This window comes from Cherax quadricarinatus, chromosome 70 (genome assembly GCF_038502225.1).
Source record: "Cherax quadricarinatus isolate ZL_2023a chromosome 70, ASM3850222v1, whole genome shotgun sequence".
NCBI classification, from domain to species: domain Eukaryota; kingdom Metazoa; phylum Arthropoda; class Malacostraca; order Decapoda; family Parastacidae; genus Cherax; species Cherax quadricarinatus.
In genome coordinates, this window is record NC_091361.1 from 21,075,679 (window position 1) to 21,093,667 (window position 17,989).

Consider the following 17,989-nt stretch of genomic DNA (forward strand, 5'->3'; position numbering starts at 1 on the left):
TCATGGTGCCTAGAGATCATCATCATTTGTGTTTCCTCTGAAGCAAAGGTATACAAAGTATAGAGAGTAGACCTCACTCACTGGTATATCAAAGGTAAGTGAGCATCAATGTGCAGTTGGAGATGATGGAGACATTGTATGTTAGTTGGACACTGAGCTTAGAAAGAGAAAAGTCTGTGTGATAAATGGTTTGAAAACCAACAAGTTGAAGATTGAGACACTTATGCAACATATGGGAATCTTTATTAAGGAAACATTTTGCCGCACAGTGGCTTCTTCAGTCCAATACAAAGCAGAGAGGGGTAAGGGGAGGAGGAGTTTTAGATAATCAGTCCCTCAGCCTGGAATCAATGTGTTCAGTCCATCTCTCTCATAGAGTGGTGGGCTGAACACAGTCCAACAATGTTCATCACTCTACAAGAGTGATGGTCTGAGCACATCGATTCCAGGCTGAAGGACTGATTACTTCTAACTCCTCTCCTTACCCCTCTATGCTTTGTATTGGACTGAAGAAGCCACTGTGTGGCGAAACATTTCCTTAATAAAAATTCCCATATGTTGCGTAAGTGTCTCAATCTTCAAAGAGTCTGTGTGCCTACACTGTTGGCTCTTTATAACTGACGAATTAGCAACAAATGGCTCACTTTTCTGCAGCAGGATTTTCTTAAGGATAAATTACAAATACTTTTTTTTTGTTTTTTAACCATGTGCATTAATGCTTTGTGTATGTTCATTGTATACAAGTTTGATTGATTTTAGTCAAGAATCATGAATTTAACATGACACTTAACAATGAATTATAAATACTGTTTTTTCTCAGTTTTTACCAAGTGCATTTATACTTTGTGTATTTTTATTTTATGCATTTATAATAGAGCACTCACATTTCTTTGATAGACATTAGTTAAAAATGTGATAATTATGGTTTGTGATGGTTGCTGCCACTGCTGAACATGTCAGTGGAAAGATGTGGGACAGTGATTTGTGATGGTTGCTGCCATTGCTGAACATGTCAGTGGAAAGATGTGGGACAGTGATTTGTGGTGGTTGCTCCCACTGCTGAACTTGTCAGTGGAAAGATGTGGGACAGCAGTAGATGTATTTATGCATCACCCTACTGCCACACCTTACATTGCACACTATATACCATGCTCATTAACCTACACTATAACAGTGAGGGCATCACATATATACAAAGATTCTTGAATTAGATATTAGGGAGAGAAAGACAAAGAAAGAAATAGAAAAGAAAGAGAAAGAAATAGAAAAGAAAGAGAAAGAAAGAAATAGAAAAGAAAGAGAAAGAAATAAATAGAAAGGAAAAGAAAAAAGAGAAAGTGAGAGTGAGAAAATGAGTGAGAAAGTGAGAGAGAGAGAGAGAACTGTGTCAAAACTGTCAGTGGTGACAATCAGGCAGGAAGAGGTGCATTTCCTTCTTAAATCGCTTGACCAAGGAAAGGCTGTGGGCCCATACAAGTTGAGCCCAAGATTACATAAGAACATAAGAAAGAAGGAACACTGCAACAGGACTACTGACCCATGTGGAGCAGGTCCATGCCCCCCCCCCCCCAGATTAGCCCAATGACCCACCCAGTCTGGTCACCTCCACTCAAGGAAGGAGCACGGCACCAGATCCAGCAACACAAGCTAATCAGGTCCAACTTACACCCACCCACACCCATTCATGTATTTATCTAACCTATTTTTAAAACTACACAACGTTTTAGCCTGAATAACTGTACTTGGGAGTTTGTTCCACTCATCCACAACTCTATTACCAAACCAGTGCTTTCCTATATCCTTCCTGAATCTGAATTTTTCCAACTTGAAACCATTGCTGCGAGTCCTGTCTTGGCTTGAAATTTTCAGCACGCTATTTACATCCCCTTTATTTATTCCTGTTTTCCATTTATACATCTCGATCATATCCCCCCTAATTCTACGCCTTTCGAGAGAGTGCAGATTCAGGGCCCTCAGTCTATCCTCATAGGGAAGATTTCTGATACATGGGATCATCTTTGTCATCCTCCTCTGTACGTTTTCCAGAACATTTATATCCATTCTGTAATACGGTGACCAGAACTGAGCAGCATAATCTAAATGAGGCCTAACCAAGGATATATAGAGTTGAAGAACAACCTGAAGACTTCTATTATTTATACTTCTAGATATGAAGCCAAGAATTCTGTTAGCTTTATTGCGAACACTAATGCACTGTTGTCTTGGTTTTAAATTACTGCTAACCAGAACTCCTAAATCCTTTTCGCAATCAGAGTAGTATTAAGATCTACATTATTTAGTTTATATGTGGCATGGTTATTTTCCTGTCCAAAATTTAGAACTTTGCATTTGTCTATATTAAGCTGCATCTGCCACTTCTCTGACCATTGCATCAGTCTATTCAAATCATCCTGGAGTGCTCTAGTGTCCTCATTAAAATGAATTGGACGGCCTATTTTGGTGTCATCAGCAAATTTGCTAATGTCGCTATTTATTCCCTCATCTATGTCGTTTATGTAAATTGTGAGCAATAACGGGCCCAACACTGACCCCTGAGGAACACCACTTGTGACGTGCCCCCATTCTGATTTCTCCCCATTTATGCAAACTCTCTGCTGCCTATTTGTCAGCCATGCCTCGACCCAGGAAAAAATTTCTCCTCCAATTCCATGTGCCATAAGTTTCCTCAATAGCCTCTGATGTGGAACTCTATCGAGAGCCTTACTGACGTCCATGTACACAATATCACATTCATTACTGTGATCTACCTCCTCAAACACCTTAGTGAAAAATTTTAGTAAATTCGTAAGACAGGAATGCCCCTTTGAAAAACCGTATTGAGATTTATTAATCAATCTGTGCCTATCAAGATGGCTATGAATTGCTTTGGCAATTATTGATTCCATAAATTTTCCCACTGTGGAGGTAAGGCTTATTGGTCTATAGTTCAAAGCCAAGAACCTGTCACTTGTCTTGTAAATAGGTATTACATTTGTCATTTTCCACTTATCAGGCACTATGCCAGTTTGTAGTGATATGTTAAAAAGATTAGCCAAAGGTATGCTAAGTTCCTCTTTACATTCCTTTAACACCCTTGCAAACAGTTCATCAGGGCCTGGGGATTTGTTAGGTTTTAGTTTCTCTATTTGTCTGAGGACCATGTCACTAGTTACCGCAGTCGTGCATAATCTATTGTTTCTACATAATCTATTATTTCAGGAATATTGCTAGTATTTTCCTGGGTGAAAACTGAGAGGAAGTAGGTATTGTGAATTTCACATATATCCTTATTACTGTCAGTGATCTGACCAGAGTTACTCTTAAGTGGACCAATCTTGTCCCTACTCTTACTTCTGTATACCTGAAAGAATCCTTTTGGATTAGTCCTTGAATCCCTTGTGACCTTAGCCTCATAATCCCTTTTTGCTTTTCTTATTCCTTTCTTTATTTCTCTCTTTAATTGAATATATTGATTTCTCAACTTCCCATCCCCTCATTTGATACGCCTATATATGCCTCTCTTTTGACCAATGAGATGTTTTAATCTATTATTCATCCATTTGGGATCATTTTTGTTAGATCTAATTTCCCTACTCAGAGCAAAAGTTCTCTGGGCAGCTAGAACTATGCTCTGAAAAATGTCATATTGGCAACCAAGATCACCTACCTGACCCCTAGTCAGGACATCCCAATTTACCCCACCCAGGTAATTTTTCAATCCAATGAAGTCGGCCAAGTGAAAATCTGGGACAGAGATTTGATTGCAGTTATCTGGGTAATTCCATGATATATTGAAACTAAGTGATTTGTGATCACTTTCCCCAAGCTCATCATTAACCTCAAGATTATTAATTAGTGACTTTTTGTTGTCAAGAACCAAGTCAAGCAGGTTGTTTCCTCTAGTTGGTTCCATCACAACCTGTTCTAAAAAGCAATCCTGAACCATATCAAGAAAGTCACTAGACTCAAGATTTCCTGTCATATTGTTCCAATCAATTTGTCTAAAGTTAAAATCTCCCATTATCACAACATTTTCACATCTAGATGCCTTATGAATTTCGTCCCATAACAGCTTACTGCACTCCCTATCAAGGTTTGGGGGCCTATAAATCACACCCAAAATTAATTTGTCATGACCCTTGAGAAACTGTAGCCAAACAGATTCTGTGTTCGATGTTTCTAATCTTATATCATGTCTAAGACAACAATTTAAATTTTCTCTGACATACATCGCCACTCCACCACCCTTCCTGTTGACCCTATCAGTGTGGAATAGTTTATAACCCTGTATGTTGCATTCAGAAGGCATTTCTCTATCTTTCAGGTTGAACCAGGTCTCTGTTATACCCATAATATCTATATTACCTCTAGGTAGTAGGTTGGTAGACAGCACCCACCCAGGGAGGTACTACCGTCCTGCCAAGTGAGTGTAAAACGAAAGCCTCTAATTGTTTTACATGATGGTAGGATTGCTGGTGTCCTTTTTTCTGTCTCATAAACATGCAAGATTTCAGGTACGTCTTGCTACTTCTACTTACACTTAGGTCACACTAGGCATACATGTACAAGCATATATATACACTCCCTTCTGGGTTTTCTACTATTTTCTTTCTAGTTCTTGTTCTTGTTTATTTCCTCTTATCTCCATGGGGAAGTGGAACAGAATTCTTCCGCTGTAAGCCGTGCGTGTTGTAAGAGGCGACTAAAATGCCTGGGGCAAGGGGCTAGTAATCCCTTCTCTTGTATAAATTACTAAATTTAAAAAGAGAAACTTTAGTTTTTCTTTTTGGGCCACCCTGCCTTGGTGGGATACGGCTGGTTTGTTGAAAAAAAAAAATCTATATTACCTACACTTGCAAGTAATCTTAGCTCATCTATCTTATTTCTTAGACTCCTACTATTTGTATAGTAAACCTTAAAGGAGCTAGTCACTTGTTGCCTTTTACTATCTCTCTTTGTTGATCAGTTGACTTGCCATCACTAGCAACTTTATTTTGAATATTGTCTTTTAAACATATCCCTGAGGTCCCCCGGTAATAACTGCTGTTTTTAACCCTAATGCTGCAGCCTGATTGTTTCCCACAAACACCCATACCTCTATAATTTATCAGTTTAAATTCCTAGACAAGTCATCAATTACCCTCTCAATCGAATTGGCTAATGCAACCACTCCATCCCCAGAGAGATGAACCCCATCCCTTGCATACATATCACGTTTGCCAAAGAATAGGTCCCAGTTATCAATGAATGGGATTGCAAGTTCCTTGCAGTACCTGTCTATCCAGCAATTTATACCAGTTGCCCTAGACATCCATTCATTGCCCACTCCCTTTCTAGGCAAGATGCTACATATGACTGGGATCCCTCCCTTAGACCTAACTACTGCTATGGCTGACCTGCACTTATCCAGCAGCTCCTGTCTCCTGCCCTTCACAATGTCATTACCCCCAGCACTAAGACAGATAATGGGCTTGTTCCCATTACCCGACATAATATTATCCAACCTGCTGTGTCACCAACACCAGCTCCAGGAAGGCACACCCTCTGTCTGACCTTTCTGTCTCTTATAAAAAGCACGATCCATATATCTTACCTGAGAATATCCTACTATTAAAATATTCTTTCCTTGATTAGCAGGGGAATCAGTGGTACCTTCAACCTCACTAACCACTGAAGTGCACTCGTCCTGGAGAACAGAGTATCGATTTCCTACCTGCACATTTCTGTTAACCCTCCTTATCTTCCTTCTTCCTAAACTGTGAACCACTTGCCACTTAAAGCGGCTGCCACTGTCACTGCTGGTGACCATTTCCTCCTTACCAGCTAAATCCTTCTCACATTCATTCCCAAACTATTCTAGGCGAAGCTTCAGCCTCCTATTTTCCTCCTGAAGAAGTAGAACCTCCTCCTTCAACACTTTAACCTGAGATTCTAAAACACTACAAGAAGCCATGGTGCTTGGTAACACCCCACACTAACTCCCAGAGCTTAGGAGGGGTATGACCGCAGGTGACCACTGACCTCAGTGTACTGAGAAGATGTGCAAACTAGCTAGCAGCACCTCTAACTCACATCTTTCAGCACTTCCTAGTACAGTGTAAATGGCCTTCTCTGTTCACAAAAAGAAGAGCAGAGCAGAAATCAGCACCTATAGACCAGTGTCACTACTGTCAGTCACTGGCAAGCTCCTTGAGACAATAGTCTTAAGACAAATGACAGTTTTTTGACTACCACTCACTACTTTGTGACTGTCAATATGACTTCAGGAAAGGTTACTCTGCTGCTGATCTGTTGTTAAACCTCTCCACTAAGTGGCACCAGTCACTGGATGAATCCAAAATCTTCTGTGTGGTAGCACTGGACATTGCTGGTGCTTTTGACCTGGTGTGGCACTAGGGCCTCTTAACAAAACTGCAAGCTCTGGGAATTGCAGGCTCTACTCTGTCTCCTCAGTGATTACCTTCATGGTAGATCTCTAAGGATAGTTCTCAATGGAACGGAATCAGTAAGACATCCTATTGGGGCAAGTGTTCCACGAGGAAGCATTCTGGAACCATTGTTATGGAATGTTTACTTCAATGACCTTCTTCATCTCATCCCAGAATCCCATGCATATGCAGACGACTGTACACTGACATTCGCTTATCCAAGAGAAGAAGTGCCAGCTACTCTAAGCTTCATCAGTCACCAGCTAAGAGCTATATCAGCTTGGGGAAATAGATGACAAGTATCATTTGCACCTGAGAAAACACAAAAAGATGATGATCTCTAGGCACCATGATGGTAATGCCGGTGCAGTAGTAAGGATGAATGGGAGGGTGTTGGCACCTGGGGAAGAAATTGATATCCTTGGGGTGAAATTTGACCCCAAACTGACCATGAAAAACCACGTAAATCTTGCAAACAAGGCAGCCAGGAAGCTTACAGCACTTCACCGTATCTCGCATCGGCTTGACAGCAGGGGTTACAAGATTTTGTTCGAGGCATAAGTACGCTCACACCTTGAGTATGCTCCACTTTCTTCGTTCGCCTTCCCCTCTTCTCATCTATGACTGCTTGACAGAGTAAATCAAATCAAAGTTTATTCTCTATAAGGATTACAATGCGGGGTTTACAGATTTTGGTTATTGTGTGGTTTTCATGTAATAAAATACTAATTACAGAGGGGGCCACTAGAACACCTAGCATGGCTAGGCATTTTGGGTAAACTTAGATTAATTCTTAACCCTAAATTATTACAAATTGTGGAGTAAGTTGACTAAATACTAAGTAACTAAATACTAGTTTGTGAGTTTAGCAATGTGAATGCTTTTGTTTTGGCACAATACATAGTTTCTATATTGGAGTATCACAGGCAAACTTGTGACTAGTTAGGAATCATTATTTTAAGATTAAGATATGTATTTCTGTGCTTATAGTCAAATGGGTGAGTGAGTGAGTGTAAGTGTGAACCACCAGATGGTTTTTATGTAGTTAGTTGACGGGAGATAAGATTTTTCTAACAGTAGTTTTGAAGGTGATGAATGTGTCTGCAGTTCTAGAGTTTTCAGGTAGGGTGTTCCAGATTTTAGGGCCTTTGACATACATTGAATTTTTGTAAAGGTTTAGTCAGACACAGGGAATGTCGTAGAGATGTTTGTGTCTGGTGTTATGCTTGTGGGTTCTGTCACAACTATCAAGAAAGCAATTTAGGTCAAGGTTAATATTGGAATTTAAGGTCCTGTATATGTAGATTGCACAGTAGTAAGTGTGGATGTTCTGAACAGGGAGTAAGTTTAGATCTATGAAGAGTGGGGGGGGGGGGGTGTTGCCAGGGATGGGATTTAGTGATTATTCTTACTGCGGCTTTTTGTTGAGTTATTATTGGCTTTAGGTGTATTGCTGCAGTTGATCCCCAAGCACAAATAGCATAGGTGAGGTATGGATAAATGAGAGAATGGTATAGTGTGAGAAGGGCATTTTGCGGCATGTAGTATCATATCTTGGAGAGGATCCCAACTGTTTTGGATACTTTTTTTGATATGTGTTGGATATGGGTGCTGAAATTCAGGTTGTTGTCGAGGTATAGGCCTAGGAATTTGCCCTCATTATGTCTGGCAATTAGAGTGCTGTCGATCTTAATGTTTAGTTGCGCAGCACCTGCTCTGCTACCAAACATAATATAGTAGGTTTTGTCAGTGTTAAGTGTAAGTTTATTGGCTGTCATCCAAGTTGATATTTTGAGCAGCTCCTCATTAACAATGGTGTTGAGGGTGGCAAGATTAGGGTGAGAAATGACATAAGTCGTGTCGTCAGCAAAGAGAATGGGTTTCAGGTGTTGGGATATGTTTGGAAGATCATTGATGTAAATGAGGAAGAGTAGAGTAGAGAACAGAGCAAGATGTCTCATCCCTCGCCTGGACCAATCCTGGATAGATCTGTCATTTCAGCAGAGCCTTCATCACAGGAGGGATGTGGGTGGCCTTGCTGTTATGTACAAGGCCAGTATTGTCGAAGTACCACACTTGGATCCACTTCGAGGACAGCGTGAAGCAAGCTTCTATACCACAAGACGGGCAAAAAGCAGCAACTTCACTCTGGCTGTACCCTTCTCCAGAACATCACTTTATCTGAGATCGTTTATCCCCAGGATGACTGGAGTATGGAACACATTCGTATAACATTATGATGTCAACGAGATAAAGTCAGTTGATCAGATGAAAATGCTGGCCCACAGATGGCTCCAACTTCATCCTGTTCCCTACTTGTATGTTTCATAACAATAAAAATGCTCTCAAATGAGCTGATGTAGGTAACAGCTATTAGCTTGTCAATAAAGCTATGAACCCTTAACCTGTAAATAGCTTGTCAATAAAGCTATGAACCCTTAACCTAACCTTGTCAAACCCTGTGTAAAAAGAGAGAGAGAGATAAAAAAAAAAGAGAGTGAGTAAGTTAGTGAGTTAGCGAGTGAGTTATTGAGTGAGTTAGTGAGTGAGTGAGTGAGTGAGTGAGCGAGTGAGCGAGTTAGTTGTCCAGCTGCCCTACTTAGTGTCACCCTCCAACACACACTCACCCTCTATACTGTAACTCTCTTCTGTTTAATTAAATTGTATACATTATTTAAATAATCTGTAATACTATATGTAAGTGGAGAGGAACATTACTGAGTGTAAAATATTGAGTAAATATTCATCAGAGACTAGTTGCATGAAATTAGTTATTAAATATTATGGTTCAGGAACTCAGTATTTCATTATTACATGAGTTTCTTTGGGAAGATAAGTTCTGAATAGCAAACAGTCAACTGACTTTTCAGAAACTCATTGATGTCTTGAGCTCTGTGGTATATGCAGGGTCTCATAATAACATGTGCTTGTTAATATTTAAAAAAAATTTTGGCAGAGCTTCTCCCAGCGCCAGAGGAAGAACATTGCTCTACAGCCAGTAAAGTTCGACGCGGTCCAGCTAGAAAAGATGCGCGACGATCTCCACGTGGGACTGCGATCACAGCTAATAACACAAAGACACTTCCTGTAAGAGCAACCCGGGCAAGGACTTTGCCAACCTCATACAACCAGTCAGATGATGATGATGTCTCAGGTTTGTAACCAGTATTGTATTAAGCAATAGGATTTAGAGAGAGAGACAGGTGTCTTCACACACATTTTATCATCTTTTCTTAACATTCCAGTCATCTCCCACTGAGGTAGGGTAACCCATAAAAAGAAGGAACACTTTCACCGTCACTGTCTTACGTGAAGCACACCAATGCTATAGCTCAAATTCCCCTCCAAACTGCAAAATGTCACTTTCCCGCCTTCACGGTGCAGGTACTGTACTTCTCTCTCCAAGACTCAAGTCTGGCTAACTGGTTTTCCCAATTCCCTTGGTGTTACTATGCTTACATTCCAACATCACATCAAGTCTTAAAAACCACTTACCTCCACTAACTTCTAACATGTTGACACATGCCTACTGGATGTCCAAGCCCTTCACACTCAAAACCTCCTTCACACCCTCCTTCCAACCTTGCCCAGGGCTACCCCTACCCTACCTTCCCTTCACTGCATATTTATATACCCTCAGTTATCCTATTTTGTTGCATCCTCTCTGAATGTCTGAACTACCTCAACAATCCTCCTTCAGTCCTCTGGATAATACTTTTAGCAACCCCGCACCTTCTAATCTCCAAACTACAAATTCTCTGCATAATATTCACACCCACATTCTCCTTAGACATGGCATCTCCACTGCCTCCACCTTCCTCTTCACAATTTTTTATCACACGCAGTTAATGCCAAAATAAGCATAAAAATCACTTCTGTAGAAAACGAAGAAATTTTTCATATAGAAACAAAGTTTTCCAGTGGGCAATAGAGAATAACATGACATTCAGTAGGGACAACTTCTGGTTGCTTAGATATGGGAAGAATGAAGAACTCCAAAGAGAAACTACAAAATGCAGGATGATTGTCAACCAGAACCAGTGGAACATGGGAGCGATCTGGGAGTAATGATATTAGCTTATCTGTCATTCAAAGAATGCGGTAAGATATGGCACGATGGCCAGAAAAATTGTGGGGTGGATAATGAGAACTTTCAGATCAGTTTAACCGTTTGACTGTCACAAGCCCATTTCTGAAACCGTCTTCCTATGTCGAAAAATATTCAAAAAATAAAACGGTTATTTTTTCTTACCAAAATGTTTGAATTAATTAGCTGAGTGTTTTAAGCCTAAGCAATTTTTTTTACAATCGGCATTTACCGAAATATAGAGGTGTAAAGTTGGTAGAAAATGAGCCGCATATGGCAACAGCGGCGAATGCTGCTAACCCAGTAAACTTTGTTTTTACTCCCATTCGAAGGTTTCTTGTTTTTCACTACTATATTTTTTTCAGGTAACTTATGTGGCCTGTGAGACCAAAGTAAGGTGCAGTGTACATATATACATTCATTGTATACAACACAATAAGTGCACAAACATAGTTATGAATATATTGTTTACAAAACTTATTTACACAAACAGTACAAAAAATTTTTTACAAGTCTCCCTCACCATTCACGTTTTTCACCTTCATGGGCTTCAAACATTTGCGAATTTCCAGCTGCCCAATCATATTTAAAATATGTCATTACATGTGTTAGGAATTGTGGCAGTGGCAAAGTTTGTTTGGAGATAGGACAAGATAATCCTTCAATATGACACTAATATCAACTTTATGGTTTATTTACCTATCACAATTCATCTAATATGACATAATAAACAATATTAATAACATAGAAACATGACATATACTCTAGAATGAATAAAATACGTCATTAAGTATGTCACGAGTGTTGTGTCGGTGTTGTTGGGTGTATAAGGGCCACTGAGACATAAGCCTTACATAGTGGTGGTGGAGGCAGTAGAGACTAGAGACAGAGGCATTGTTAGTCGCCCTATATACAGTGGACCCTCGTTTTTGTAAGGCTCAAAAGTCATAATTTTCGGAAATCGTAACTTTTTTCATCAAAACATTGACTCGCGAATCGTCGTTTGACTCGTAAATAGTCGTTCATCTGGGACGTGTACACACGGCCCCGAGCTGCTTCACACTCCATTCCCGGCCAGTGTGCCATTGTTTATAAGTGAGTGAGGATGATCCCACGAGTTCATGAGATACATTTCATAATATTCCATTCGTTTTAGTGCTTGCAACTGCTAAATAAGTCACCATGGCTCCAAAGAAAGTTTCTAGTGCAAGCTCTTTGGTAAAGAATGTGAGAATCACATATAATTTAAGAAAAAGTTTATAGAAAAATATGAAAGTGGTGGTGGTAGAGTGGTAGCAGTTGTGATAGTGGTAGAGGGTGGTAGCAGTTGTGATAGTGGTAGAGGGTGGTAGTGATGGTGGTAGAAGGTGGTAGTGATGGTAGCAGTTGTGATAGTATATGGTGGTAGTGGTTGTGATAGTGGTAGAGGGTAGTAGTGATGGTGGTAGAGGGTGCCTTCTTCAGTGATTCAGCAATTTTTCTAACTCCTCCAATGTTGTTGGAGTTATAAAGGGCTACAGAAAACACTGGTGCTTCAGCTGCTGCTTCACCACCATTATGGATGGCTTATGCTCCCACTGGCCCTTATACACCCAACAACACCAACAGAACACCTCTTGTGACATACATAATGACTTATTTTATTCATTCTAAAGTAGTATATTCCATGTTTCTATGTTATTAATATTGTTTATGTCATATTAGTTGAATTGTGATAGATAAATAAGCCATAGAGTTGATATTAGTGCCATATTCTCCAACAATAAACTCGCCTCCCCTCCCTCTGCCCCGTCTGCCATACACCAACAAGGGTCTTCAATAAAGGTAAGTGTGATGTTAAATGTTCATTTATACATTTTGTTAGAGCAGGGGTGCAGTTGGGACAATAAGGGAACACTGTATCAACATCTGGGGTCCCAGACTTTTCAACATCTTACCAGAAGATATCAGAAACACTGCTGGAACAAGTGTTGAAGCCTTCAAGAAGAAACTAGACAAGTATGTTCACCAGGTGCCAGATCAACCAGGCTGTGATGGATATGTGGGGCAGCAGGCCTCCAGCAGCAACAGCCTGGTTGACCAGGCGAGCACCAGATGAGCCTGGCTGATGGCCGGGCTCAGAGAATAGATATATTCTCGAAATTCTTCAAAGGTATATCAAAGGTTTACATTTATTTGTCGTTCTTTTCTGCATTTTTTTTTTTAACAAGTTGGCCGTCTCCCACCGAGGCAGGGTGATCCAAAAAGAAAGAAAATCCCCAAAAAGAAAATACTTTCGTCATCATTCAACACTTTCACCTCACTCACACATAATCACTGTTTTTGCAGAGGTGCTCAAAACAAAACAGTTTAGAAGCATATACGTATAAAGATACACAACATATCCCTCCAAACTGCTAATATCCCAACCCCCTCTTTTAGAGTGCAGGCATTGTACTTCCCATTTCCAGGACTCAAGTCCGGCTATATAAAAATAACCGGTTTCCCTGAATCCCTTCACTAAATATTACCCTGCTCACACTCCAACAGATCGTCAGGTCCCAAATAGCATTAGTCTCCATTCACTCGTATCAAACACGCTCATGCACGCTTGCTGGAAGTCCAAGCCTCTCGCCCACAAAACCTCCCTTACCCCCTCCTTCCAACCTTTTCCAGGACGACCTCTACCCAGCCTTCCTTTCCCTACAGATTTATATGCTCTCCATCTCATTCTACTTTCATCCATTCTCTCTAAATGACCAAACCACATCAACAACCCCTCTTCAGCCCTCTCACTAATACTTTTATTAACTCCACACCTTCTCCTAATTTCCACCCTCCGAATTTTCTGCATAATATTTACACCACACTTTGCCCTTAGACAGGACATCTCCACTACCTCCTCGCTGCTGCATTCACAACCCAAGCTTCACACCCATATAAGAGTGTTGGTACTACTATACTTTCATACATTCCCTTCTTTGCCTCCATAGATAACGTTTTTTTGTCTCCACATATACCGCAACGCACCACTCACCATTTTTCCTTCATCAATTCTATGATTAACCTCATCCTTCATAAATCCATCCGCCGACACGTCAACTCCCAAGTATCTGAAAACATTCACTTCTTCCATACTCCTCCTCCCCAATTTGATATCCAATTTTTCTTTATTTAAATCATTTGATACCCTCATCACCTTACTCTTTTCTAGGTTCACTTTCAACTTTCTACCTTTACACACACTCCCAAACTGAACCACTAACCTTTGCAATTTTTCTTTAGAATCTCCCATAAGCACAGTATCATCAGGAAAAAGCAACTGTGTCAATTCCCATTTTGTATTTGATTCTCCATAATTTAATCCCACCCCTCTCCTGAACACCCTAGCATTTACTTCTTTTACAACCCCATCTATAAATATATTAAACAACCATGGTGACATTACACATCCCTGTCTAAGACCTACTTTTACCGAGAAGTAGTCTCCCTCTCTTCTACACACCCTAACCTGAGCCTCACTATCCTCATAAAAACTCTTTACAGCATTTAGTAACTTACCACCTATTCCATATACTTGCAACATCTGCCACATTGCTTCCCTATCCACTCTATCATGTGCCTTTTCTAAATCCATAAATGCAATAAAAACTTCCCTACCTTTATCTGAACATTGTTCTCATATATGCTTCAATGTAAACACTTGATCTACACATCCCCTCCCCACTGTAAAAACCTTCTTGCTCATCCGCAATCCTACATTCTGTCTTACCTCTAATTCTTTCAGTAATAACCCTACCATACGCTTTTCCTGGTATACTCAGTAAACTTATTCCTCTATAATTTTTATAATCTTTTTTGTCCCCCTTCCCTTTATTTGAAGGGACTATACATGCTCTCTGCCAATCTGTAGGTACCTTCCCCTCTTTCATACATTTATTAAACAAAAATACCAACCACTCCAACACTATATCCTCCCGTGCTTTTAACATTTCTGTCATGATCCCGTCAGTTCCAGCTGCTTTACCCCCTTTCATTCTATGTAATGCCTCGCGCACCTCCCCCACACTCACATCCTGTTCTTCTTCTCTCCTGAAAGATGGTATACCTCCCTCACCAGTGCATGAAATTACCGCTTCTCTTTCTTCTTCGACATTTAAAAGTTCCTCAGAATATTCTCGCCATCTACCCAAAACCTCCATCTCCCCATCTACTAACTCCCCTACTCTGTTTTTAACTGACAAATCCATTCGTTCTCTAGGCTTTCTTAACTTGTTTAACTCCAAAATTTTTTCTTATTTTCATAAAAATTTCTTGACAGTGCCTCTCCCACTCTATCATCTGCTCTTCTTTTGCAATTTCTCATCACTCTCTTTACCTTTCTTTTACTCTCCATATACTCTACTCTTCTTATAACATTTCTGCTTTGTAAAAACCTCTCATCACGCGTATTACTTCATCATTCCACCAATCACTCCTCTTTCCTCCTGCACACACCCTCCTATAACTACAAACTTTTGCCCCACATTCTAATACTGCATTTATAAAACTATTCCAACCCTCTTCAACCCCCCCACTACTCATACTTGCACCAGTCCACCTTTCAGCCAATAGTTGCTTATATCTCTCCCGAACTTCCTCCTCCCTTAGTTTATACACTTTCACCTCCCTCTTGCTTGTTGTTACCATTTTCCTCTTTTCCCATCTACCTCTTACTCTAACTGTAACTACAACTAAATAATGATCCGATATATCAGTTGACCCTCTATAAACATGTACATCCTGGAGCCTACCCATCAACCTTTTATCCACCAATACATAATCTAACAAACTACTTTCATTACGTGTTATATCATACCTTGTATATTTATTTATCCTCTTCTTCATAAAATATGTATTACTTATTACCAAACCTCTTTCTACACATAGCTCAATTAAAGGCTCCCCATTTTCATTTACCCCTGGCACCCCAGATTTACCTACTACTCCCTCCACAACATTTTTGCCCACTTTAGCATTGAAATCCCCAACCACCATTACTCTCACACTTGGTTCAAAACTCCCCATGCATTCACTCAACATTTCCCAAAATCTCTCTCTCTCCTCTACACTTCTCTCTTCTCCAGGTGCATATACACTTACTATAACCCACTTTTCACATCCAACCTTTATTTTACTCCACATAATCCTTGAATTAATACATTTATAGTCCCTCTTTTCCTGCCATAACTTATCCTTCAACATTATTACTACTCCTTCTTTAGCTCTAGCTCTATTTGAAATCCCTGACCTAATCCCATTTATTCCTCTCCACTGAAACTCTCCCACTGCCTCCGCTTTGTTTCACTTAAAGCCAGGACATCCACCTTCTCATTCATAACATCCACAATCATCTCTTTTTTATCATTTGCACAACATCCACGCACATTCAGACTTCCCACTTTGACAATTTTCTTATTCTTTTTAGTAATTATTACAGGAAAAGGGGTTACTAGCCCATTGTTCCTGGCATTTTAGTTGACTTTTACAACATGCATGGCTTATGGAGGAAAAATTCTTATTCCACTTCCCCATGGATATAAAAGAAAAAGTAATAAGACCAAGAACTATTAAGATAAAATCAAAGAAAACTCAGATGAGTGTGTATAAATAAACATGTACATGTATGTGTAGTGTGACCTAAGTATAAGTAGAAGTAGCAAGACCTACCTGTAATCTTGCATATTTATGAGACAGACAAAAAGACACCAGCAATCCTACCATCATGTAAAACAATTACAGGCTTCCGTTTCACACTCACTTGGCAGGACGGTAGTACTCCCCTGGGTGGTTGCTGTCTACCAACCTACTACATGTAAATCTATATTTAAGCTAGGGATGTGATCCCTGAAGTTACCTAGAGTCCTTATGGATGGGGATTTCCCTTCCAAACAATAACCTCTCTTCCTTCTCTCCTCCTCCCTGTCTTCCATTCATCAACAACAGCCTTCAGTAAAGGTAACTGTCATGTTGAATGTTCATTCTTTTGTGCATGTAAATCTATCTTTAAGGTAAAAAAAAAAAATTTTGTTGATACTTCTGGGTGTCTGGAACAAATTAATTGGATGTACATTATTTCTTATGGGGAGAATGGATTTGCAAATCGTCAATTTCGATAATAGTCACACTCTCTGGAATGGATTAATTACGAAAAATGAGGGTCCACTGTAACTCCAACAACATTGGAGGAGTTAGGTTCGTGCTGTCCTTTTTCTATCGATTAATCGCTTAACTTACTTGTTATACTTTATCGCTTGCTGGTGCTACAGCCTTTATCAACTCCTGCTGCTTTAGTATCATACATATCGTAGAATCACTGAAGAAGGCACTTTCTTCCCTCTCTCTTCCTCCTCCACTTTGGTACTCTACTATGAGTTCTTTATTGAATTCTATTGTCTTTCTCGCCTTCTTTACTAAAGGGCTGGCACTAGTACAATATTTTACGATGTTTTCATGTGTTATATGATTGTTCATGGCTCCATAGGTTAACCCTTTCGGGGTTTCGCCCGTACTAGTATGGCTTACGCGCCAGGGTTTTTGACGTACTAGTACACATAAATTCTAGCACCCTCAAATCTAGCAAGAGAAAGCTGGTAGACTACATATGAAAGAATGGGTCTATGTGGTCAGTGTGCACAGTGTTAAAAAAATCCTGCAGCACACAGTGTGTGATGAGAAAAAAAAAACTTTGACCGTGTTTTTGGTTTAAAATCGACTTTGCACTGTATTTTCATATGGTATTTATGGTTATATTCTAGTTTTCCTGGTCTTATTTTATAGAATGGAAGACATATTACAGAAATTGAGATGATTTTGATTGGTTTCACAATGAAAAGTACATTGAAATTGAGCTCAAAGTAGCAGAAATGTTTGATTTTTGCCGAAGTTCAAAAGTAATCAAATCATGCCATGCGTCCAATACACGTCAACTGGTGAATCTAATATTCTTTCACAAGTGCGCTGGTATTATTTATACCATTTCTACACTAATACAGTAGTCTGCATAACAGTAAATCTTCTATTTTTTTGTGAGAATAAAAATTCAAAGTGGAAAGCAAAAGAAATGTAAGATGGGCCTGGGAACGTGACTAATGAACAGAGGAAATGTTATTTTAGTGCCAGGAATGTCTTTCTTGTTTATTCTGGACCCTATTTGGAAATTGGCATCTTTTGAAATTTGTGTGAAATTGGCAAAATTGCTAAATTCTGACCACTTTATTGGATAGTTGAAATCGGTAAATGGGTGGTTTCTTGTACTCATTTGATAGAAAAAACGGAGTTCTAGCGAAATAGTTATGATTTTTGTCGACTAGTACACTGGAATTGGCCGAAAATAGGGTTCAAAGTGGGCAAAGTCGCCAATGCGTAAACATTGTTGAGACCGCTAACTTCACGAGAGCATAATTCCGTAAGTTTTCCATCAAATTTCATACTTTTGGTGTCATTATGATCGGGA

At 39.7% G+C, this 17,989-nt stretch overlaps 1 protein-coding gene across 4 annotated transcripts in view; it reads left to right on the top strand.

The window, feature by feature from the left end:
* The window catches only part of LOC128703005 (MBT domain-containing protein 1), a 275,010-nt gene that overhangs the window by 241,177 nt on the left and 15,844 nt on the right, over positions 1-17,989 (top strand). For all 4 annotated transcript variants that reach the window (XM_070099937.1, XM_070099938.1, XM_070099940.1 and 1 more), the window contains one exon: positions 9,385-9,582. In XM_070099937.1, the coding sequence (XP_069956038.1) occupies positions 9,385-9,582 (198 nt within the window). The remainder of the gene's footprint in view (positions 1-9,384; positions 9,583-17,989) is intronic.